This window comes from Otolemur garnettii, unplaced genomic scaffold (assembly GCF_000181295.1).
Source record: "Otolemur garnettii isolate 467f Iridium unplaced genomic scaffold, OtoGar3 scaffold00013, whole genome shotgun sequence".
Taxonomy (NCBI): Eukaryota; Metazoa; Chordata; class Mammalia; order Primates; family Galagidae; genus Otolemur; species Otolemur garnettii.
In genome coordinates this window covers 21,694,067-21,719,114 of record NW_003852408.1, presented here as the reverse complement: position 1 = coordinate 21,719,114, position 25,048 = coordinate 21,694,067, and the positions used below count along the sequence as shown (strand labels likewise).

Here is a 25,048-nt window from a genome sequence, read left to right as displayed (position 1 = left end):
AGCTATGGAGCCAGCAAGATTTGCTAGTAGATAGAATGTGAGACAGAAGAAAAGGAGGGAGAGAGATGTTTTATCGAATTCAGCTGAATTTGTTTCACTTTCATGGTAGTTCTTGTTGTCATGGAGACAAAAGCTAAAATTCAGCACTGTACAATCTCAACTGAAGTTTTTCACGTACAATACCGAGTCTGAATTCTAACTTGGTAAATATCGAACGCCATCATTCTGAACTCTCATTTTTTTTAGTGTTATGGGATGTCCCTAATTATCTTTGGAGGTAGAATTTGTTCTCAAGATTAAATTTCTTTCAGATCACACTAATTTGAGATTATTTTGCTGCACTTGTAAACCAAAAGGTATCATAAAATCAGGCAAAGAGTGCTAATGTGTGCCTGTGTAAAAATCCAAGAATTATCTCTCTAATCTTTTTTTCTCCTTCCCAATCTGCTTAGACATGAAATTGCACGAGTAGTCATTAAAAATGATAATTATATTCTGTTTCAAATGTATTTCAGATAGGGGATAGAATCTCAACTAAGCCTAAAAGTAATATTAAAAAATACAGTGGGTGCTTTGCTATAACTAAAACACAGTATTGTGGGTCATCGTCTTTGTGGAATTATCCAACTGTGTTGCAAGACATTCCATCCAGATGTGAAATTCTATTCAGTGTGTACAGGGAGCTGCATGAGAGTTTTAGTAGCTGAGTAGAGGTCATTTTACTCTTTCTCAAACACAAGAGTAAATCAGAGATAAAACATTCACATCGTTCAATAGGAATTCTTCTGGGCCCCTTTATAAGGCATTAAAGGTATACATTTAACTAACATTTAAAAAAGTATACAGAGGTCGAGCGTGGTGGCTCACGCCTATAATCCCAGCACTCTGGGAGGTTGAGGCTGATGGATTGGCTGAGCTCATAAGTTTGAGAACAGCCTCAGCAAGAACAAGACCCTATCTCTAAAAGTAGCCAGGCATTGTGGCAGGTGACTGTAGTCCCCGCTACTCGGGAGGCTAAGGCAAGGGGATCACCAGAGCCCAAGAGTTTGAGGTTCCTGTGAGCTATGATGCCACAGCACTCTACCAAGGGTGACATAGTGAGACTCTATCTCAAAAAAAAAAAAGAGTTGGGCAGGTTTTATCACAGTAACATATTAACTTCCCTGTGTATGGGCAACCTAAAACCAAATGCAAACTTTCTGATTGGGACTTCTAAAAATAATAACTATGCCTTAGGTAATTAGTAAGGAATCATGTTCATGCGTTAAGAAGGTAAGGTTACAAAACTGGCCCCTTCCTGATAATGGACTTTAAGCCCTGAAATTTTTATTTATCCCATCATTATAAAATCAATGGGTGACAACACCAAATCTTCAAAAGAAAAGGAAAGAGGTACGTCTGTGACTACCAGAAATAAGAATGCTTTTGATTTAAAAAAAATAAGTGTCAAGTATAAATGTGTTTCTTTCATTTTTTTAATTTTCCTCACTGATCACTGTTTCTTCCAGAACACAAAAAGTGAATAATGCATGTTCTTGGTACACGCGTAGACTGTAAGGGTGGCTCGGGGTGGTGTACCATTTGGACTCGCGTCTCACCCAGCTTTTTGACTGAGAGAAGGATGCTATGAAATCACTAGGTGCCTTGAGAATGGAATGATTTCACACTCCTGCTCTCCCAAAGCATGAGGGGCAGAGCAGACCACACTGCTGACTGCTGGAGAGAGAATTGCCTCATTTTTATTTTTTAATGAGGTATTCTAACATGAAGGGGTTTATCTGACAGCTCACAGAATTCTGTAAGTCTCATTTCAAAAGAAAAACAAAAACAAATGGTTTGTGATTGTAGTGAATGGAATGGTCACATGATGCGTCTGTACTAACAGTCCTAGCTGCTGCTGCAGCCGGGGCTCACTCATGCTTGTGAACCCTGGGCCAGAAAGAAGCAGGTTGTTCCCAGCCCCGAGGAGCTTTGTGTCTAAGAAAGAAGCTGCGCCAGCCCTTCCTGGTGGTTCTAGCCTCTGCTTAATGAACCTGCATGACCGAGGGCTTGGGAGAAGCCCGTCACGCCAAAGTCCAAGTCAACAGAAAGGAGGCTGGTCAGGGACGAGATGGGGAGAGCTTGACTATAACACTGGCTGGGGAAAACTAAGGGGGAAAAAGCCCTATTTTATTCTTTTAATACAGTTCTCAGCAGGAAGATCAGGATAGGAGGTTCTCGCCTGCTCCAGATTAAAGGAACCCGCAGTTTCCAGGTGAAGAAGGGGGGTTCCTTGTCCAGCATTCGCCGGGTCGGCAGCTTAAAGAGCAGCAAGTTATCACGGCAGGACTCAGAGTCTGAGGCTGAGGAGCTGCAGCTGTCCCAGAGCAGGGACACTGTCACTGACCTAGGTAACATAGAGGAGTGGGGCGTGCAGGGACGCGGGGGGTAGGAAGACAGGGCTCAGGTCCTGAACCGTCTAAAGCCCATTTCCTTACACACAGCTGGATGGCAGGGCCGCAGGTTAGACCACTCACCCAGTCTGAAAACCACACTGCCCTCTGGAGTGGGGCTGCCCAGGCCTCGCATGGGTCCGGGGCCCCTGGGAGTTTGTGAAAATGTAGATTCTGATTCAGCAGATCTGGGGTGGGGATCTGAGATTCTACATTTTTAACAAGCTTCCTGGGTGATGCCAGTGCTGCTGATTCAAGGACCTTGCTTTGAGTGGTGAGGATGTAACGTATCCCTTAGGGAAAGATAACACGTTAATGACAGAGACAGTTTTTTGAAATCTGATATCTTCTCATCAGGACCTTCAAAATCAAATGTAGAAATTCCCCCATTTTAAAATCTTTATTTAACAATAAAAACAACCAAAATGTCAGAAAGGAAAGATTGTCTTGACCTGACAATTAGTGATTTCTGTTTAACTTCTCAGGGATTTGTTTTCTCCGACTATCCGGTGAGAATAATTCTCTTTACTTCTTGCCTACTCTGAGGAGCGCTCTAAGATATTTATCTAAAGATAAATTAGGAAGTAATTATAAAATATGTTAAACATCTAAGAATCAGCTCTATGTACAATCAAAGCATTAGAGTTGTAGACTGTCACTGCAGGATCCATAGAGACTCCAAATCCCAAATTATGTTGTCCAAAATATGAGTACTGGTTAGCATCTTAATAGACAAGAAAAAGATTAAGTAAGCACACAGGTAGAGCTCCCTAGCATTAACTGTTAAATAATAGCTGGAACACATTCCCTTTGTGCCCTGTATGAGAAAAAAAAAAATAGAAAAGCTCTCCTTTCTAGGTAAGTAGTTTCAAAAGTCAGCAATAAATGTGAATAAATTATCGATTGAGTCTGCTGAAATAGAAGCTGAGTACGTTTAATCAAAGAAAGTTTAAAATAGGAAATGTTTCTATGTCCACCCACCCTTGCCTTTGAAAATAGCTAATTTATGCATTACTTAAGATTCAGCTTATTTTTTAAAGAGACAATTAAAAAAATCCTGTGACATCTTTTGTTATAGGTCTGAAGCTGTAACATTATCTTTAGTTACTTAAGGGGGAAAGTATTGTGGTTAATTATCTGAGTTGATCAAATTATCTTGACCAGTTGAGTCAAAGGTAGCAAGGCTAGAGACATTGGTTTGTCATTAAAAATATCCATAAGAACTTCTAGATTCAAAGGTAAACCTTTACTGTAGAGTATAGTAAGTAGTGAATTGTTGAAAGCTGTCTCCTTTATACTTTCCCAGAGAAAGGAGTTTGGACACAAGATTTATCTGCAATTGGACATAATTGCTTCCAAATTCCCTTAGTTTTTTCTAGATACCTGTCTGTCTTTTAAATAGTTCAGATAGAAAAGTCTGGTAATTAGAGCAATAGCGGTAGCTGCAGTCCCAGCAACAGTGGAGGCAAAGTCACACTGAGACCACTACAGATGGGTTGGGGTCCCTCCTTAGCGGTACCTTAAGGTCTTGTCAGTCTGGAATGGGTTTGGGCATACTCAGCCAATAACTGGCTCATCTCAGCAATTCAAGGACTTGACTCTGGTTTTTCTTTTTCTCTGCTCCCATCTCTCAAAAATGGAAGCCACCATAACAGAGATCATAAATGTCTTTGAAATTGCCAGTTCAGCTGGTGGTGAAGGGAACAGCTTCTATTCATATTCAGTCAACAAAGCCAATGCCATGCCCCATAATCCACTGAGTTGTGGTAGTCTGCCCTAGGATTCAAAAGCATGGACAACTATACCACACTATGCTCTCAAGGGAGATCAAACATTGAAACCTTGCATGTCATTTTTCTTTTGAAGAAGGGAGTCCTTGGAGTGCAAGTGAGCCCAGCATTGAGCCAGAGGGAATGAGTAATGCCGGCACTGAGGAAAATTACCACAGAAACATGTCGTGGCTTCACGTAAGTAGGAATCTCAGAAAGAGCCCTGAGATCAATTTCTTCTGGCACTGGGGAAGACCCACAGAGGGGGGACAGTGGTTTCATCAATCTAGTTCTGTCTCCCAGACAAAGCAGAGATTTACAGTTGAGCTGAATCCCTCAACATGCTTTAGGATTGTATTCATTTTACACGTAACTAAGACAAAAGTCTGCTGTTATTGCTGGCTAGTGGGTCACTGTAAGCCAGGGAAAACAGGAGGGAAGGCCGAGTTGGTGGTCAAGGTAAGCTGAGTGACACAGTCTTGACATCACCATCAGTTTTACACAGGTTACCATGAGTGCTGAGAACAAAGTTATGGTATCAGTCTTGGGTATGAATTGGATCAAACTGTAAATCAAGACAAGATACTCTAAGATGATGAAGGTCACCCCAAGGGCTATCCAGAAGGCACAGGTAGGAGGGTATCCCAAGAAAACTGTGGACATAGGTCATAGTTCAAGTTTTGCGCTGGGCATGAAGAAGTAAGGTGGAAGGTGAGAAGTGTAACCTTGAATACATAATTGACAGGTACTCCAGCACCATCACTGGTCATGAACATGTGCTCTCACCATTCACCCTGCATTTAATCTAACTTCCTGGCAAGGTCAGGGAAGAGCCAGCTAGTGGGTGTATCAGGCTCCTCAGAAGACACGGTGTTACACCTTCACTGGGGAAGTGGTCACCAGAATTGTCTGACTTGAGAAGCTTTGAGGCAGCTGTTTTTTTAAAGTAAACTTTTTAGTGAAGTCTAACATACACATTGGAAAACATAAAAACCTATGTGTACTGGTCAGTGAATTTTACAAAGTAACTCACCTATGTAAACCTGCCAGGTTGAGAAAAACATGATCAATGCCTTTGAATATTATAAATAATCATTTTGCTAATATATCCAAACGGCCAGGTCTTCCACACTGACTATTCTCCCCTGAAATAACTACTACTCTACCTTCTAATACTATATGTTAGTTTTATCTGCTTTTGAAATGCATGTAATTGGTATTATATTCTATCTATTCTATTGTAAATGGTTTCTTTTGCTCATATAAATGTAAGTCCTCCAACTTCTTTTTTCTTCTTCTCTAGGATGGCCTGGTCTATTCTGAATTCATTTTTATTAGAATCACTTTGTCAATTTCCCCTAAAAAACCTCCCAAAGCAGCCTTGCATTTGCTGTATAGATGCATTACAACAGAGGAGTTAAAATCTTTATAATATTGAGTCTTCCAATGTCTACAATTGTCTGTCATTCCATTGTGTTCCTTCATTTATTTAGAGCTTCCCTCAATAATCCTTTTAAGATTTCTGTGCAGTAAGAATAAACCACTGGTGATGGCTTTTAGATCTAAAATGTCTTTGTAGGAAGGTTTTTAATTACATATTCAATTGACATAATACGGTTAAGACCACTCAGATTTTCTGTTTTTCCTCAGAGCAGTTTGGATATATTAGCAAAAAGATTATTTGTAATATTCTCTTAAGGATGATTTAAAATTCTTTAGGATATGCAGCAATGTACCTTTATCATTTCTGATACTGGTAGCTTGTCGTCTTCTTTTTTTTTTTTTTCTTTTCTGTTGTTTCAGCTTTGCTAGGAGTCTGTCAAGTTAATTTGTCTTTCAAGGAAACATTTTGGTTTTATCATTTTTGGAATGCTGAATTTTTTTGTTTCAATAATTTCTACTGTTGTTTTTATTAATCCCTTCTACTTTCTTTGAGTGTTTTTTTTTTAATTTCATGACGTGGATACTTTGATGACTGATTTCCAGCCACTTTGATAACATGTTAAATTAAAAGTACAAATGTTCTCTAGGAACAGCTTTTTCTACATCACACATGGTTTAATATATCAAATGTTTATTAGCATTCAGTTAAGATATTTCTTACTTTCTGTTGTGATGTTTTTCATAATTGATCATAGATGTTTCAAAGTCTACAGCTGATAACTCCAGTATAGGAATCTATCACCTTACTCCTCTTGGTCCTGCACCTGAATATGCCTTGTCATTTCATTGATTTGTAGACATGGTAGATGAAACACTGTAGAGGCACAATGGTGAAAACATGTCATTATCCATCTGTCACAACCCATAGAATGTAACAAACCAAGAGTGAACCCTAATGTAAATGATGAAATTTAGGTGGTAACAATGTGTCAGTGTAAGTTCATTGATTATAGTATACATACCACTCTGGTGTAAGATGTTGATAGTAGGGGAGGTTGCCATATGAGGTCTGACGATTAAGTTTGCAAACGTGTTGCAGTGTGTGTGCGGAAGATGGCAGCACTGTACAAACAGCTCAGGAAGGTCTCAGAACCTTGGTATATCAAGGGTTCACAGCTATGTTCGTGTTGATGCATGGTGAGTTCTTGCCCTATGGTGTTATTTTGTGTGTTTTTGCATGCCATTGTGAGAATGTTGGAGCTTGAATTAGAGCAACAAACCAATTGTTATAAATTTCTTATAAACTGGGCAAGAGTGGAAGTGAAATCAAGCTATATTAGTCCAAGTTTATGGGAATAATTCTAGGAAGTAAATAGTAGTGTAAAAATGAATTAAACATTTGTTTGAAGGGAGAGAAAGCATCATTGATGAAGAGAGGTAAGGGCAGGCAGTAACAAGCAGAAATGATGAAGATATTGCAAAAGTTAGTCACATTGTACATCAAAATAATTTACTGACTGAGAAGTTCAGCAGACCAAGTAAATATTCTAGAGAAACAGAAAAATCTTAACTGAAAATACTGGCATGAGAAAGGCGTGTACAAAAATGGTCCCAATGGAGCTCACCAAAGAACAAAAGCAGAGAAGAGTTGAGTTTTCCAAGACCATTTGGAGAAGGAAGACAATGTCATGGATAGTATTTTATCACTAATAATGAAATATAGGTGCACCAATACCACCCTGAAACAATGTGTCAAAGTGCACATTGAAATCAGCCAATTCTCCACAACATAAATATTCCCTCGGTCCAAATTAAGAATGAAAACGATGTTGCTAACTTTTCTGATATCAAAGGGATTATTCATTATGAATTGGTACCAACTGGACACACACCCAACTGAGTTTATGATTTCGAAATACTGAAAGGCAGCATGAAAAAGGCAAAACAACCTGAACTCTTCACCAGCAACTCACAGCTTTCATCACGACCATGTGCCAGCTCCCACAGCACTGTCTGTGAACAAATAACTATATTAAAACACCCTTACTACTCACATAATCTGGCCCCCAGTGACTTTTTTCTTTACCTAAAGATAAAGGAAATATTGAAAGGAAGACATTGTGATGATATTCAGGACATTAATACGATATGTCTGGTGGCCGTTCCAGAAAAGGAGTTCCAAAATTGCTTTGAAGGGTGAGCACACTGGCATCAGTGCATAGCTTCCTAAGCATAGTACTTTGGGTAAATATAGTTATTTATAACTACAAATGTAGTTATTCAGCAATGAGGTATGTATCGTTTTTTCTAGAATGAGTTCATGAACTTAATTTTCAGACTTTGAATGTGAGGTGAGAGTGTATGTGTGATCTCTCTGAATTTTTTGCTGAATTTTGCTGTGAAGATAAAAGTACTCCCTACCATAAAGTTTATATATTTAAAAAAAAATTATGGAGGATCCAGATGACATTATATCTTTCCAGAGAGGATTCACTCTATCCTCTGGAATACAACAAAGAAGCAGGTTGCTTCAGTTCAATCAGGAACTAACCTGATGATTTGAACTATTTCTGGTTGCTCCACCCCTGACCTCACACACACATAGACACACACATACACACACCCCTTCAGGATGAAGACTTCTAAGACTCTCAATGAAAGCCTGGGGTATATCCTTCACCCCCTCATTCTTGACATGTCAGGAATTCCAATTTTTGTTTCCTCATCACAGTGAAATTGCCATAATCGCCATTCTGCTTGTCAACTGGTTTCTGCTTGGCTTCTTAGCTACTCAACCAGCAAATGCCTGAAAGGAAAAATAGTCACCCAGAGTTAGCCTGATTTCTCTGAATCTCCTTCCTCTCCAGAATCTAGGCCATCTAATTTCTCACTGCTTTGGCAATTCTGAATTCCAGTTGTTATCTCTCAGCCCCTGTGAGATTGCCCAAGGCTCTTCCTGGCTTCTCGGCCATTTATACCTGACTAAGGTAAGGAGTAGCAAATGCCTCAAGGAGAAATGTGGCATGTGCTCATATTTTTCCCACCTTGGCTAATATCCTTTCTCCCCACATTGTACCTTCATGTCCAGATTGCTTCACTATCTTATGCATTCAAGTATATATATGATCACATACACAAAACCATACATGAACATATATTGACATGTATATATACAGGCGTACCTCATTTTAGTATGCTTCCCTTTATTGTGCTTTGAAGACATTTTATTTTCTACAAATTGAACGTTGTGGCAACCTTTCATCCAGCATGTCTGTAGGCATCATTTCCCAACAGAATGTGCTCACTTAATGTCTCTGTATCATATTTTGATAATTTTTGGAATATTTCAAACTTTTCTCACTTTGAATCATCAACAGATAGAAATGATTAAGCTTAATGAGGAAATCATATCAAAAGATGAAAGACACTGAAACCTCAGCCTCATGTACCAAACAGCCAAGTTGTGAATGAAAAGGACAGGTTCTTGGAGGAAACGAAAAGTGCTACTTCAGCAAAACTGATAAAAAAGCAAAATGGCCTTATTGCTGATACAGAGACAGTTTTAGATGTCTGAATAGAAGACCAAACCAGCCACAACATTCCCTTAACCCAAAGCCTAAGCCAGAGCAAGGATCTACTTCATTTCAATTCTATAAAGGCTGAAAGAGGTGATTGTGCTTAAAGAAAAAAGCCATTCCTATAGCATAAAAGTGCAAAGTGAAGTAGCAAGTGCTGATAAAGAAGCTGCAAGATATCACAAGATCTGATTCAGATCACATGAAGGTGGCTGCACTAAACAGCAGCTTTTCAGTGTGGATGAAACAGCCTTCTAAGAAGATGCCATCTGGTGGGAATGTAAATTAATACAACCTTTTGGGGAGGAAGTCGATGGAAAATCCTCAAAGAACTCAAGCTAGACCTCTCATTTGATTCTGCAATCCCATTACTAGGCATCTACCCAGAAGAAAAAAAATCCTTTATCATAAGGACATTTGCACTAGACTGTTTATCTCAGCTCAATTTACAATCACCAAAATGTGGAAACAGCCTAAATGCCCACCAACCCAGGATTGGATTAACAAGCTATGGTATATGTATATCATGGAATACTATTCAGCCCTTAAAAATGATGGAGACTTTACATCTTTCATATTAACCTGGATGGAGTTGGGACACATTCTTCTTAGTAAAGAATCACAAGAATGGAGAAGCAAAAATCCAATGTACTAAATTCTAATATGAAGCCAGTAAATGATTCATGCCCACAGATGAGAAAAACTCAAATTAATTCAAGGTGGGGGGGCAGAGAAACGAGGGAGTAGGGAGAAGAAAGGGAGCGTGGGTGTGCTCCCACCTAATGGGCACAGTGTTAGGGTGTATGGCACACCTCTTGGGGGTGGGACACAATTATAAGGACTTTACCTAACAAATGCAAACATTGTAACCTAATTCATTGTACCCTCAAATAACCTAAAACTATTGTACATATAAACTAAAATTAAAAAAGAAGATTTCATCTAGGACTTTCATCACCAAAGTAGAAAAGTCAATGCCTGGTTTCAAAAGCATAAAAGGACATGTTTTCTCTCTCATTATGGACTGATGCAGGTGTGACTTGAAGTTGAAGCTAATATTCATTTACCATTCTGAAAATCCCAGGGCCCTTAAGAATGATGCTAACTCTACTCTGCCTGTGCTCTATAAATACAACAACAAAGCTTGCATGACAGCACATCTGTTTTACAGCTGGTTTATTAAATGTGTCAAGCCCACTGGTAAGAGTTACTGCTTAGATAAAAAGATTCTTTTCAAAGAATTGCTGCTGACCTAGTCACCCAAGAGCTCTGGAGGAGACATACAAGGGGATTAAAGTTGTCTTCATTTATGCTAACACATTTCTGTAGCTCATAGATCAAGATGTAATTTCAACTTTCAATTCTTATTTTTTAAGAAATATATTTCATAGGATTATAACTGTAACATAGTTACTCCTGGGATGGATCTGGGAAAAGTAAATTTAAAACTTTCTAGAAAGAATTCACCATTTTAGATGTCATTAAGGATGTTTGTGATTCATCAGAGAAGGTTAAAGAGATTTTGAAAGTAGTTGATTTCAACCCTGATGAATGACTTTGTTTGAGGCCTTCAGACTTCAGTGGGGGAAGTAACCGCAGATACATCTAGAAATAGCAAGAAAACTCAAAGAAGGAGTGGAGCCTGAAGGTGTAACTGAATTGCTGCAATCTCATGATAAAACTTGAACAGATGAGGAATTGCTTCTTATGAAAAAGCAAAGAAAGTGGTTTCTTGAGATGGAATCTAGTCCTGGAGAAGATGTCAACACATCACTGAAATAGCAACAAAGGATTTAGAATATTACATAAACTTAGTTCATAAAGAAGAAACAGAATTTGAGAAGATTGAATCCAATTTGAAAAAAAAGTTCTGCTGTGGATAAAATGCTATCAAACAACATTGCATAATACAAAAATATCTTTCATAAAAAGAAAAGTCAACCAATGTGGTAAATTTTTTGGTTGTCTTATTTTAAGAATTTGCCAAAGACTTTAGCCCAAACTTTAGCAACTACCACCCAAACTAGTCAGCAGACGTCAACACTGAAGCAATCCCCTTCATCAGCAAAGAGATCATGACTTACTAAAAGCTCAAATGGTCTTTAGCACTTTCTTAGGAATGAAGTATTTCTGTATACATTGTTTTTAGTTATAATGCTATTGCACACTTAGTAGACTAAGCATAAACATGACTTTTATATGTACTGTGAAACTGAAACCAGTTGTATGACTTGCTTCATTACAATATTTGCTCTATTTTGAGTAGCCTGAAACCAAACCCACACTACCCTAGGTATGACTGTGCACACACACACATGTATTTAGTCATCCGTCCTTGGCGGATTGGTTCCAGAACCTCCTGTGGATACCAAAATTCACAGATGCTCAAGATCCTGATATAAAATGATGTAGTATTTGTACATAACTTAGGGACTCTTCCTATACTTTAAATCATCCCTAGATTACTTATAATATGTAATACAATATAAATGTTATAATACAGTGTAGTCTACATACTATACTATATTGTTTACAGAATAATCAAAAAAATTATACATGGTCAGTACAAACATAGTTTGGGGGTTTCTTTTTAGAATATTTTGGATCTGTGGTTGGCTAAATCCATAAATGTAGAACCCATGGACACAGAGGACTAATTGTGTGTGTGTGTGTGTGTGTGTGTAGTATTTTACTAGGTTCTGCTCTCCTGATATAAGCCACTTCATCATGGTTGGAAGACTGTATTTATTTTTCATTGCTGCATAACAAATTACAAATTTAGTAGCTTTAAACAACACACAGGGCTTATCTTATAGTTCTTGTGGGTCAGGAATCCTGGCACTACTTGGCTTCAGATTCCTCTGTTTCAGGATCTGTTACAAGGCTGCAATCAAAATATTGGCCAGGGCTGGGGTGTTACCTCAAGACTTGACTATGAAAGGATTTACTTCTAAGCTCGCGTGGTTTTAGCAGAATTTTAGTTTCTTGAGTGTTGTTGGACTGAGAGCCTGAGTCCCGAGCTGGCTGTTGGCCAAAGTCGCTCTTATCTTCTTCCCATGTGGGCCTCTCTACCATGGTGATTAGCTTCATCAAAGTCAGCAAGAGGCAGAGTCTGATCATCAGGAGAGATGCTTAAGCACAGTCTTAAGCAAGCCAACCACAGAAGTGGTATCGCCTCCCCTCTGCTGTCACGTGACCAGCTCATATTAATAGTAGGAGGTTTCCCAAAGACATAAACACAGAAAGGTGCACATCATTGGAGCCGTCCTAGAAATATGTCTATCAGCGGATATCTGTGAGTAGAATTTTAAAATTATAGATTTCTAGGCTGCCTCCATTCTATCCTCATAACAACCAAATAAGAATTTTCTACAGCAAAGTCCAGCGATATGTTAATTTGTGTGTTTGTTTATTTGCTTTTGTGTTAAACTTTCTGGATGTTTTTCTCAGTCAGCCATATTTAAGAATAACAGTGGAAACCTTGCAGTTCTTAGGTGTGCCCTGCCTCATGCCAGGATAAAGAGACTATCAGGGATTTGTAGCTCTTGAGAGAGCTGGGCATTCTTCTCAGGCTACACTTAATGTTTATTGAAAGCCTTGCAAAGTACGCAGTATAGGCTCGGTGCCTGTGGCTCAAGTGGCTAAGGCACCAGCCACATACACCTAAGGTGGTGGGTTCAAATCCAGCCCGGGCCCGCCAAAACAACAATGACGGCTGCAACCAAAAAAATAGCCGGGCGTTGTGGCAGGCGCCTGTGGTCCCAGCTACTTGGGAGGCAGAGGCAGAAGACTCGCTTAAGCCCAGGAGTTGGAGGTTGCTGTGAGCTGAGATGCCACGGCACTCTACCCAGGGGGATAGCTTGAGGCTCTGTCTAAAAAAAAAAAAAAAAAGAAGAAAGAAAGAAAAAGAAAAGTATGCAGTATGGTTAGCATGGAGCTGGTTATTGTTGTTTATCTTTGTCTCAGAATAAGCAAGGCCCCTCGTTTCTAAGAAATGTATGGCAGCCCTGCCTGGCTAATTCAATCGGCCTGTCCAGCTTTGTGTTATCCATCCAATATGGTGCACAGTGTCCTGAAGGATAAGTGTCAGGTGGGAACCAGTTTCACGAAGGTGTCAGCATTCAGAAGATTACTCCATATATATTTGACTGATCTTGTGGCTCTGGTTATACTACTAGCCTTGCTAGTAGTAGAAGTAGAGACTACTTAAGAAGTTAAACTCAAAGGCCTAACTATACCTTTTGAATCAGTTGATTTCTCTTCTGGAATACTCATGGGGAATTAATTCTAGGAGATATGAGGAATTGAACCAGATCAAGCTAGAGCTAATGGTAGGTTCGTCTGGATGTTCCCTAGTCTCCTGGCTCCCAGTATGAAGAATGAGTACTGGTCCTGAGTTGAGCTGTTAATGGAGCCATCACAGACACAAAGCAATTTTACACAGTCAGCTTATCACATAAAAGTAAGAATGAATATGAAGAAGGAAGTTACCCAAAGTGGAAATACATTCCACATTGTCTCTAGAGAGAGAGGAACAGGTCAGTCTCTAGGAGTGGAGAAAGACCCCAGCCTGAGCACATGTGGTCTTTTATAAGCTTGCTAGTTTGTCCCGCCTTTCTCCTGGCAGCATTGGTTGTTGTTTCCTGCCTTTGGGGTGATTGACAGGTTAGGATTATACAGTAGATTATGTCACAGGTTTAATTAGATGGTAATGAGCTCTAGGTCAGTTACAGGTCACTAGGAACTTTTTACTGTATATGTTCCCCCTAGGGAACAGTTCCTAGCTGCAATGTGGTTCCTAGCTACACTTCGGTTTCCACTCTCAGCCCTTAGCCAATTCCTTGCCACCTTTTACCCTCCACCAGACCTAACATTAGAATGGCTGAAAGCCAGGAAAAAAAAATCAAAATCAATTTGTAAAGAATGGAAATGAGACTCTACAGTGAGGTTCAAGTTCTGTAGGAGGTTATTGGCTGTAGTAAAAGGTATAGAAATGTTTTCAAGTCCCACATAGGTGGGCTGGAGTTGAAGGTGTTTCATAGTTGCCGAAGGTCCGCCAGATCCTCTGGGACAGAACTCTCACCCATTCACACTCTTCCATCTGGTTTCTTCCACAATATAATCAAAAAAAAAAAAAAGAATTTTTTTAGTTCAGAATTTCCATTTGAAAATGTTTGGAAATCATACTCTCCACAATAATTGTTTTAACTTTCTGAAGATGTGTTAACTTTTTATTGTTTGAAAGAGTTTCTTCCATCAAGTATGAAGGAAGAGAGAGCAAAAGGCCAGTAAACAAAGGCACGTCATTCTTTGTTCTCCTGTGGGTAATTGATTGCATCATTGTGGTTTCTAGTCCAATCAAGAAAAGCTAACATTCTCACTTCCCATTTTCTACCCCACAGAAATGTTCAATTTGTCTGTATCCTGATTGGCTGGCTGAGTCTCAGAGTGTTTGTATTCCAGGTCATGATCTTGCTGTGCAATCAGCAAAGCTTCATCTGTACTCACATCGACTACTGCCACCCCCACTGCTACCTACACCACAGCCGCTCCTGTGCCCGGCTGGTCAGGGCCATCAAGCTGCTCTATGGAGACAGCGTGGACTCCCTCCGAGAGAGCAACAGTGTCAGCCACGTGGCCCTCCGGGGCAAGAAACAGAAAGAGGTTAGTGAATGATCACTGAGTAATATGCCAATAAGAGGGAAAATGATGCCCTCACAATATTTTCTCTGGAAATAATAATTTTCAGACAATGCCAATTGTCTAAGCCAGGCTACAGATCTGTGTGGTTCTAGACAAACGTAGACGATGAGTCCAAGAAAGACATATGCTTTCCCTTGGTTGTGTCTTGTTTCTGTAAACAAATACGAAGGCATAGGAGTGGTGGTGATGAAGTTATTGTGGAAGGGAGAATACCGGTTCCCCCTGCAGTGGTGTTCACATCCCAATCCCCCGAACCTCACATGGCAGAAGAGATTTGCAGATGTGATCAAGGGTTTACAATGGAGACATTATCCTGGTGTACTCTATGTAATTAGAAGAGTCCTTATCATTTTTTTTTTTTCCAAAAAGGAGTCAGGAGAGTCGGGGCAGAGGAAGGAGAGATACTGACAGAACCAGAGGTCAGAGTTATATAGGGCCGTGAGCCAAAGAATGCAGGCAGTCTCTAGAAGCTAGAATGCAGACAGTCTCTAGAAGCTAGAAAAGGCAAGGAAAGGGATTCTCCCCTAGAGTCTCCTGAAAGATCCCAGCCCTGCCAAGCATTCAGACTTCTGACCTGGGAGGCGCCTGTGGCTCAGTGAATAAGGCGCCGGCCCCATACACCGAGGGTGGCGGGTTCAAACCTCAGCCCCGGCCAAACTGCAACAAAAAATAGCCGGGCGTTGTGGCGGGCGCCTGTAGTCCCAGCTACTTGGGAGGCTGAGGCAGAAGAATCGCCTAAGCCCAGGAGTTGGAGGTTGCTGGAGCGACTCCGCTGCACTCTACCGAGGGCGAAAAAGTGAGACTCTGTCTCTACAAAAAAAAAAAAAAAAACAGACTTCTGACCTCCAGGACTGTAGGATGATAAGTTTGTGTTGTTTTAAGCCACATGGGTTATGGTAATTGGTTACAGCAGCAATAGGAAACTAATACAACTATGTATTAAGAAGCAAGTAATAAATAGCCTAACAGCTTACAAATAAGAGTCAATTACACTAAAGAAAATCACTTCAAGAAGTGATTACATTTCCCAGGCATTCAGCTGCACTTTTCTGACAACCACCCTGAGCCGCTGAGTTGGCCAAAGATGACAGTAACAACCCAGGCTGCGGTGCTCCTGCCAGGGAGGCCCTGAGTTGCTCACCTGCCCCTGACAGGCGAGACGGCCAAGTCATCCTTCCGAATGTCATAGGCTTCCCCTGCACCTGATTTCCCAGATGGCTTTGCAAAAAGATTTTATATAACACCTATTCATTTACTGTTGGCCCAGACAGCAGTAGATAATTCTATTAAAAAATAAGTAGGATCACAGAATATTTCTACTGAGGAGCTTGAAAGCCAAGTTTGGGCTTGGGGTGGGGGACAGGCAAAAATATACACGTCTAACAGCTAGAGGATCTGAGCTGTCACTGCAAAAATGGACAGTTGAGTTGGGTGAGAATTCACACTGCTTTCACACTTGGAAAAGGATTTTTTCAATGACAACTTTTCTATTATGAAAGAAATATATGTTAGTTGAAGAAAATTTGGACAATACCAAAGATCCTAAAGAAAAACAATTGTGTGTCTCATCCGTGGAGCAGATCACCCTCTGGGGCACAATCTTTTCGTATTTTTTCTGAGTATTTGTGTACGTAGTGTAGGTACATATCATTGACAAAGTGCTTGTTGATTCTGACAAAGCTTTACAACAGATATTTACCTGCTCATTTTATAGATGAAAAATTGAGCCTCATAAAGATATTCTTGTCCACTGTTTACACCTTATAAGATATTCAGCTAGACTTTAGCTTAGAATTATGGAATATCAAAGTCAGGGCTTTTTAAACTAGACTCTAGTACAGTGGTTCTCAACCTGTGGGTCACAACGCCTTTGGGGGTCAAACAACCCTTTCACAGGGGTCACCTAAGACCATCCTGCATATCAGATATTTACATTACAATTCATAACAGAGGCAAAATTATAGTTATGAAGCAGGGTCACCACAACATGAAGAACTATGTTAAAGGGTCGCGGCATTAAGAAGGCTGAGAATCCTATACGGGTACATGTGAATCTCTCTAAATGTAGAATATAAATGTCTTGACACAATAACTAAGAAAAACACATGAAGGCTATGTTAACAAGTTGGATGAAAGTATTTCAAATTGTATACAGAAACAGTACACTGTACCCCATGATAGCATTAATGTACACTGCTATGATTTAATAAAAAAAAAAAAAAGAAGGCTGAGAACCATTGCTCTAGTACATCTCATTTATTCAAACTATAGAAATTCTGAGGGAAATGAAGGTGGAGAATAGATCAACGTGGGTTACAAAAAACTGTATAAACTTCCAATGATCACATGAAAAGAAAAAATGCATATATGTGTGTGTGTGCATGTACTATATATATGTTTCAAATACACGTATAAATGATGCTGCATTAAAAAAAACCTGTTTTCATTGGCATAGTTCTCTTTTTATATAAAAACTCCCTTAGCTTTAGGAGAAAATCATATATGTTGAAACCTGCAAAAATACATGAGCCTAAATTAATGTTTGTTGTACTTCATACACACTCCACAATTATTCACTGCTCTACCTTTGTGTGAACTATCCTGCCTTTCTAGTCTATACATAACCAAACCCAAACGTTCTTTTTTTTTTGAGACAGAGTCTCACTGTGTCACCCCAACTACAGTGCTAGGATATCATTAGAGCTCACTGAAACCTCCAATTCTCAGGCTCAGGTGATCCTCCTGTCCCAGTCCTCCAAGTATCTGGAACTATAGGCATGCACCATTACGCCTTGCCAATTTTTCTATTTTTTGCAGAAACAGTCTTGCTCTTGCTCAGCCTGGTCTCAAACTCCTTAGCTCCAGCAATCCTCCCACCTTACCCTCACAAAGGACCTGGATTACAGGTGTGAGCCACTGCACCCAGCCTCCAGGCATTCTTTAAGATCCCGCCCAAAGGCTCTCTCCTCCCTGAAATCTTTTATGATCTCTCAAGAGTTCGGCACAGGGCATGCTGCAGATGGAGGAGAAACGTTATTTTCCTTCCTTCCTTCTTTGCCTAAATTATAATGGCATTTTACTTACGCTTTTTTGTTCTTCATTCATTCAGTCATTCCCTCATAAATTCACTTCTTACATACATATATACATCTAATCAATAAACTTTAAGAAAGATCTATGAACCACGCCCATCCTTTGTGCTGGGTATAATAATGTGCAAAAGATGTATAGTCCCTGCCCTCATGCCATGCACATGATCTAGCCCAAGACACAGGCATTGATCAAATAAGCTTCCCAACTTGATGGAAAATGGCGACAGCAAGAGCACGACTAAGGAAAGGCACACTGTACCAACAGCGTAGGAATGAGGCTGTGCATTGGGAGGTGAAATGAAGGCAGTGTGTCCCGTAAGTGATGGGTGATCTTGGCCTGAAGATGTGAATTGGATACAGAATTTTCCAACCAGAGAGAAGAGCTGAGTAGGAAGGACTGTGGCTGGCGCGCAGAGGACTGTGGAGCGTGATGAGGCTGCCCAGGCAGATGGAAACCAGGCCACGTGGGGCCGTGAGAGGGTCTTTATTCTATCCTGTGAAGTAGGGGAGATCACTCTATGCCACTGAATTATAAGCTGTTTGAGAACTAAATCTTTCGCCCTGTGTGACACCCTGACCAAGTCCTCACTCACAGCAGAGACACGATAAATATCGAAAGAGTGAGTGGGCCTGCTGTGTTGCGGCACTCTGGTGTGCCACGGCAGGATCTTCCGTGTGCCACAAACATTCCCAAAGAGCATTAATTAAATTACTTTTGACAGAAGTACAAAGCACAGTATAGATCTCTTTTTCTTGATCAACATAATGTAAGTGTGCCACAGAAGTTTAACTACAGGTTCAAGTGTGCCATGAGGTAAAGGTTGGAAAAAACCTAGAGTAGAACCACAGCCCGAGTGTTTCACAGGCGCCCTCTGTTCTAGCTCCCTGGCCTGAAGCGGCAGCAAAGCCAAGCACCTTTCTGGGGCTGCTGCTGTTTCTGAAAGGAGAAGGGAAAGCAAAGTGAGAGGAAGTGCCTGCCAAGCGTAACGAACTGGAATTAGTCGTTCAGGAGGAGAGCTGGCGAGATGGAGTGACTCTTCTGCAATAAACATTTTAGTTCCAAAATGCTAGGGTCCTGCTCAAGCTCTTTTTATCTCTCATGATGCTTTTCACTTGTCTGTTGTGAATCTGTCACCCAAGTGAACAATGCTCACAGTGCCAGACCCAAAATGAAAACAGGAGGCAATTTATCAAGAATAAAAGCAGTGTTCTGACTAGAATCAGGTCTTATGAGCAATTCCTTTTTTAAAAAATTGGTTTTTATGGCAGAAAATATTTGTGACAGCTGGTACATTTTGTAACCAACTAATTCCGATCAATCTGCTAATCTCCATTTCAATGCTCAGGGACTCACTGTACATTCTGTTGGTGTATTTTAGTGCACTTCCCAACTTCAGGGCTTTTTAAAATAAATCATCTTTCTATATGTATACATCACATTTACCAAAGAATGCTGATACTTGTCCTCTATGTCTATGATTTGTCCAAAGCCACATTCCAAATAAAGTAAATATTCAATTAAAGGTTACGGATGGAATCAGTAGATAAACAATTTTTTATAGTAGATAAAACAATGTTTTCCTTCCTCTAAAAGAAGAGGGGGATAAATGGTGATACATCCCCCTCCCACTATAAGAGAGGGCACAGTGTGGGTAAATTTTATAAAGCCAATGCAAATGGAAACAGGTCAACTAATTTCCGCAAAATTAATGTTTTTTAAAGCTATCTATGGACAACACCAGGCCCTTGGTCTTCATTTCATGCGTCAGAATGACTCCCCACCATAGCACACATAATTCATATGCCAAAGATGTGTGAGGCACAAAAGGTCTAGATTGCCTTTAGGAGAATATTGCACTTCTGTTGACATAATGTTCTTCACAGAAAGATGAGGAAATGTATTTCTCAGAGAGCCCAGCAAGCTGACTTTATTGTTCCCAGATTTTAAATACATTTTTATTTCAACAGTAAATCACCCTACGTGCATGATTCTCCTTTTCTATTTAACTTTGACTTTTATTCATTTGCCTGTTTATCATCTGTCTCTCCTAGGAAGATACATTTTCCAGGACAGCAAGCATCATGGCTGCTCCAAAGCGTATATGTAGAAAGCTTCAAATTCCTAGCATATGGTTAATTCAAAAAAAATTCTTGAATTATTAAATTAAATTTAAATTTTTTATTTAAAATAATTATGGATTTTTCTTCACTAGCCAATAATCTTTCATTGAAAGGAACAGAAACCCATTCGAATTTGTTCAAATAATGAGAGAGTTCTTTAAAGGATATAGTAGAATTCCATGAAGCCAGGGCCAGAAAGGGAAACAACCAAACCTTGAGGGAGTGAAAACCAAGCTGCTGTCCTCTGGAAGATGGATGTAGTCTCTTATCTCTGCTTCTTTCTGCGTGATCTCCATCTGCTCAGACATATCTGTCCCCTGACTAGCTCCTGTTGTTTTATTAATCTTGTAGTCAGACTGAAAAATCTCAAAGTAGCATCCTTATTTCTCATCCCAGCAACTATCACTGAATGATTCAGGCTCTATATCTCTTAGTTCCTAGAAAAGAAATTTGCTTTTTGAGCAAAATACCACCAAGGGTAAATCCTTAGCCAGTCAAAGAGTGGTTCTGCTTTACAAATCTATTCAATACCGGTCAAGATAAGGAGAGAATTAATTTTCTTAAGACGCACACATAGAAGAAAATGATAGTAGTCCACATTCTACACCATCCCATAGCAAGCGTTCTCCTAGATTCTGCAAGATTTGGGGGCAGTATAACTGCCTCCCATTGGCCACATCTCTTCTGATAGAACCACTTCAACAACGAATGATGTAATGTCTTAGTGATAAATTCTGCCCTTTGGTCTTGGGTTTCTTGTCTTGAGTTTCTGTACAGGTCTCTGCTTGATGTGTAATTTCAACCACCATGTGTGTCTCACAGACAGTGAAATCTTTTAATGTTTCAAAGAATCACTAATAGATGCCCTGTGAACTAGCCTTCTACTCTATCCAGTTCCTATATCAGTTTTTATTTTTATTTTTTGAGACAGAATCTCACTCTATCACCCTAGGTATAGTGCCGTGGCATTATAACTCACAGCAACCCCAAACTTCTGGGCTCAAGGAGTCCCCTTGCCTCAGCCTCCCTAGCAGCTGAGAATATAGGCACCCACCACAATGCCTAGGAAGTTTTCTATTGATTTATTATTTTTTATTAAATCATAGCTGTGTACACTAATGCAATTATGGGGTACAATGTGCTGGTTTTATATATAATTTGAAATACTTTCATCAAACTGGTTAACATAGCCTTCACTGCATTTTCTTAGTTATGGTGTTAAGACATTATATTCTACACTTAGTAGATTTAACATGTACCCTTGTAAAATGCACTGTAGGTGTGGTCCCACCATCTACCTTCCCTTAGTAGAGATAGGATCTTTCTTGCTTTTGCTCAGGCTTGTCTCAAACTCCTGAGCTTAGGCAATCTACCCCCTGACCCTCCCAGAGAGTTAGGATTGCAGGTGTGAACCACTGTGCAAACCCCCATATCTCTTCCATCAAACTTTTTCATCAGATCACTGAAGAAAAAGCAACTAATTATAGCTTTGTTGGTTTGAGCTAGGAATCACACCATTAGAGAGACTTCAGAACCCTCACATGGTGTGGATACACCCAAGTTTCCATTGTCCGTGTACCATCAATGATATCTATCTTCCCAGACTGATCAAATTATTCAGAAAGAATTACTAGCCTATCACCCTGATGTGAAAACCCTTCCAATTCCCTTCTCTTTCCACCAAAACAAGCACCCTAGGTATCACTAGAACACATCATGCTTCTTAAGGAAAATGGCAGGATATTAAATATTTGATATCTGAGAAACTTGGTTTATACTTTCTGTTCCAGTAAACAGAACACAGAATATACAACCCAAGAATTTGGGGCTAACATAAATGGTCATTTTTTTGCCCCTAAGCTGAGTATTTTACTGTATCTACCTGGTTAAAATTCCTATAATTTTAATGAAAAAGTATTATTCCCTCCAAAAAAAAAAAAATCTGAAAAAGACAAAATGTCTAGCCAAAGGAAAAAGTGGTAAAATATTGTCAAAATGTAATGCTCATAATTTTAAAATAGTTCTAATGACCTGGGAAAATACTTACTATAAAATCATAATGAAAGAGCTGTTTAAAGTACATAACAGGGTAGAGCCTGTGGCTCAAAGGAGTAAGGCACCAGCCCCATATACTGGAGGTGATGGGTTCAAACCTGGCTCTGGCCAAAAACTCCAAATAAATAAATAAATAAATAAATAAAATACATAACATCATAGCTATTCTAAGATGCAGAGGGGAGAAAAAAAGCCAAAAGAAACCAAATAACGGCTATCATTTGGGTTTGAGATTATTGATATTTTTGTTTTCTTTGCATTTTTTGTCTTTTCCAGATATTCTGCAATGTGAATGTGTTATTTTATAAATAGAATAAAAGTGGAGAGATGCCAATTTAAAAATATTTTGACTCTTTTTAAAATGAAAGCCACACCCCTACGTTTCTATGGGAGATATTGCCATGCATGATTTTAGGATGGGCTTGCTGTTTCTCTTGTATATTGCTTTTACATTCATGGGGTAGGGGGGCAAGGCAGTAGTTCTCTCCTCAAATGATATGTGGATTCCCAATTATGTGTTTCCATGATTTTTTCCTTAAAAAATATGGTAATAGCTCTGAATGACTTGTTTCCAAACAGTTTAATTTAAAAAGTTGATTCCATACCAGTCATACAATAGAGGCATTATCTTGGGTCTTTTTGTCAGAGTTTCAGGTCTTTCTTGGAACATGCGTGTACTTTTAGATTTTCCTTTCCTTTCAAAATATCTTCATCTGTAACACTATAAAGCTGTGTTCAAAAATTCTTAAGGAGTTTAGTTATTTCCTTTGGCTGGAGGTAGAAAGTGCTTCATTGACATGACACTAGGAAAACAAGTGTGCATTTATTCTGTGCAAGGAGGATTCCCTCTGTGCACAGCCTGGAGTCCAAACATGGCAGGAATCAGGACTCAGGATAAACAAACAAAGGCCTATTCCCATCAGAACCCATCCACCTCCCAGTGCTCTGCTCATCCCATTCCTTGGCATTTACAGAGTTAGAGGAAGAAATGGCCTTATCTGTGCTCATGCAGACAAATTGAGCTTATTCTGGACCCTGGATGAGGAGACACACTGCCTCCTATAGACAAGTTTGGTGTTTTAAAAGAAATCACTTCACCTGTAGAACTCAGGCCCTGATGATGGATGCTGTGAACTCATACTTTCTGGACAAGTTTTATCTTTGCCCTTTAACTTCCTAACACTTCTTGGACAATGCCTGTGGCTCAGAGGAGTAGGGCGCCAGCCCCAGATGCTGGAGGTAGCGAGTTCAAAGCCAGCCCCAGCCAAAAAATAAAATAATAATAATATTAATGTTCTAACACTTCTTTATGTAATATTTTCTTTTTCCACAACTAAATGGTTCCACTTATAGCATCAAATGCTACAAAGGAAATATTGAATAGAATGGATTTTATTTGACTATTCTAAAGATTTGAATTTTTAACAGCTTGATGGAATATAATTAGCCCTGACATGGATGATGAAGCCCTCGTCCTTTCTTTATTCTGCTAATGATGAGCTTTGCAACTTGGTCAGATTGCTCTACCTTTCTGGATTCCAGTTTCTTCACAGGTAAAAGAGGAGCTTGTCACTCAGTATCTCTGAGCTCCCTTTCATTACAAAATTAACTGCTTTTATAAATTTCAGAACGTGTGGGCCCGCAGAAAGGCCTTAAATCATCCCCTTCATTATAAGGGTATTGTCTGGAGAATTTTGTGTAAATATGGCATTGTTGGTTTTTGGAAAAGCACGACCCTCCTCATCACACATCTCGTGTCCTTTTCAGAGCTCAGATAAGTCATGCCTGAGGACGCCTTCTCTGAAGAAGAGAGTTTCAGATGCCAACCTGGAAGGAAAAAAGGATTCTGGAATGCTAAAGTATATCAGACTTCAGGTATTGGCCTCTGGGTCAGAAGCATTTGTGGAACATTATCAGGGATGAGACTCCAGACCACCTGTTTTCTAGTATTTAGAACATAGAATGTCAGTTGGCACAGTGTTAGCATAGAGCCCGCTTTGGTTGATGAGCAAGAGCGCCACCAAGTGTGCAAGGGGGGAAAAAATCCCTTCTTGCTAGACAGGCAGCTTTCACAGATGAGGCCAGAGGGGTTTGCCCAAAACTCTACCCCTCCCCACTGCAGTGGAGCGAATTTCCCACCATTGTGTGATGGCAACCGTCATGGTTTTGAAATGAGACAGTCTGGGTTTGTAGCCCATGTCTGCTGCTCTAGCTCTGGGACCTTGGGCGAGTTATTTATTTTGTCTTGGTCTTAGTTACCTCATCTATCAAATGGGGAGTATAACACCAGATCTATCCCAAAGGCACTGCATGGATTAAATAAGAGAGTCCATTGATGTATTTAGCCCGTGCTTGACACATGTTAGACTACTATTATAACCTAAGCTCTAAATCATAATACCTGCCCTCAAAGAAAAATCATTCATGTTTTCCTGGAATATGTTTACAATGATGACTTATCTAGAACTTACATGTGTTGCCTAAATTATCTGAAATAATGAATTAAGTAGGATTTTGTGGGCTAATAATGGGGCGCTCTTTACAAACTATGTGTAATGCGTTTTAAGGGGAAATGCCATCCAAATTCACGCTGGCTGAGAGAACTAACTTTCTAACTAGACTCCTTTATCAGGTACTGCTGATGGTTTTCAGAGTGAAATCCACTAATAGGAAGGAGAATAGGAATCCCCCAGGTCTTCTATCGAAGAATAGGATCCTTTAAAAATCCCCCAGGTCTAAGATGTGTTTGCTGAGTCTTTTTTTTTTTTTTCCATAGAGTTGTACTCATTCTATAGCGTATTTTTTGGGTGGTTGCAAAGCAGTTTTGTGGTGAAAGCATTTTTATTTTTTTATTTTTTTTGAGACAGAGCCTCAAGCTGTCCCCCTGGGTAGAGTGCTGTGACATCACAGCTCACAGC

At 39.7% G+C, this 25,048-nt stretch overlaps 1 protein-coding gene across 1 annotated transcript in view; it reads left to right on the top strand.

Moving 5' to 3' along the window:
• Positions 1-25,048, top strand: part of UNC80 (unc-80 homolog, NALCN channel complex subunit) — a gene marked incomplete at its 3' end in the record, with an annotated part of 190,042 nt that overhangs the window by 105,705 nt on the left and 59,289 nt on the right. The window contains exons 26-29 of the mRNA XM_023510374.1: positions 2,187-2,390; positions 4,299-4,399; positions 14,623-14,823; positions 23,898-24,005. Coding sequence (XP_023366142.1) covers positions 2,187-2,390; positions 4,299-4,399; positions 14,623-14,823; positions 23,898-24,005 — 614 coding nt within the window. The remainder of the gene's footprint in view (positions 1-2,186; positions 2,391-4,298; positions 4,400-14,622; positions 14,824-23,897; positions 24,006-25,048) is intronic.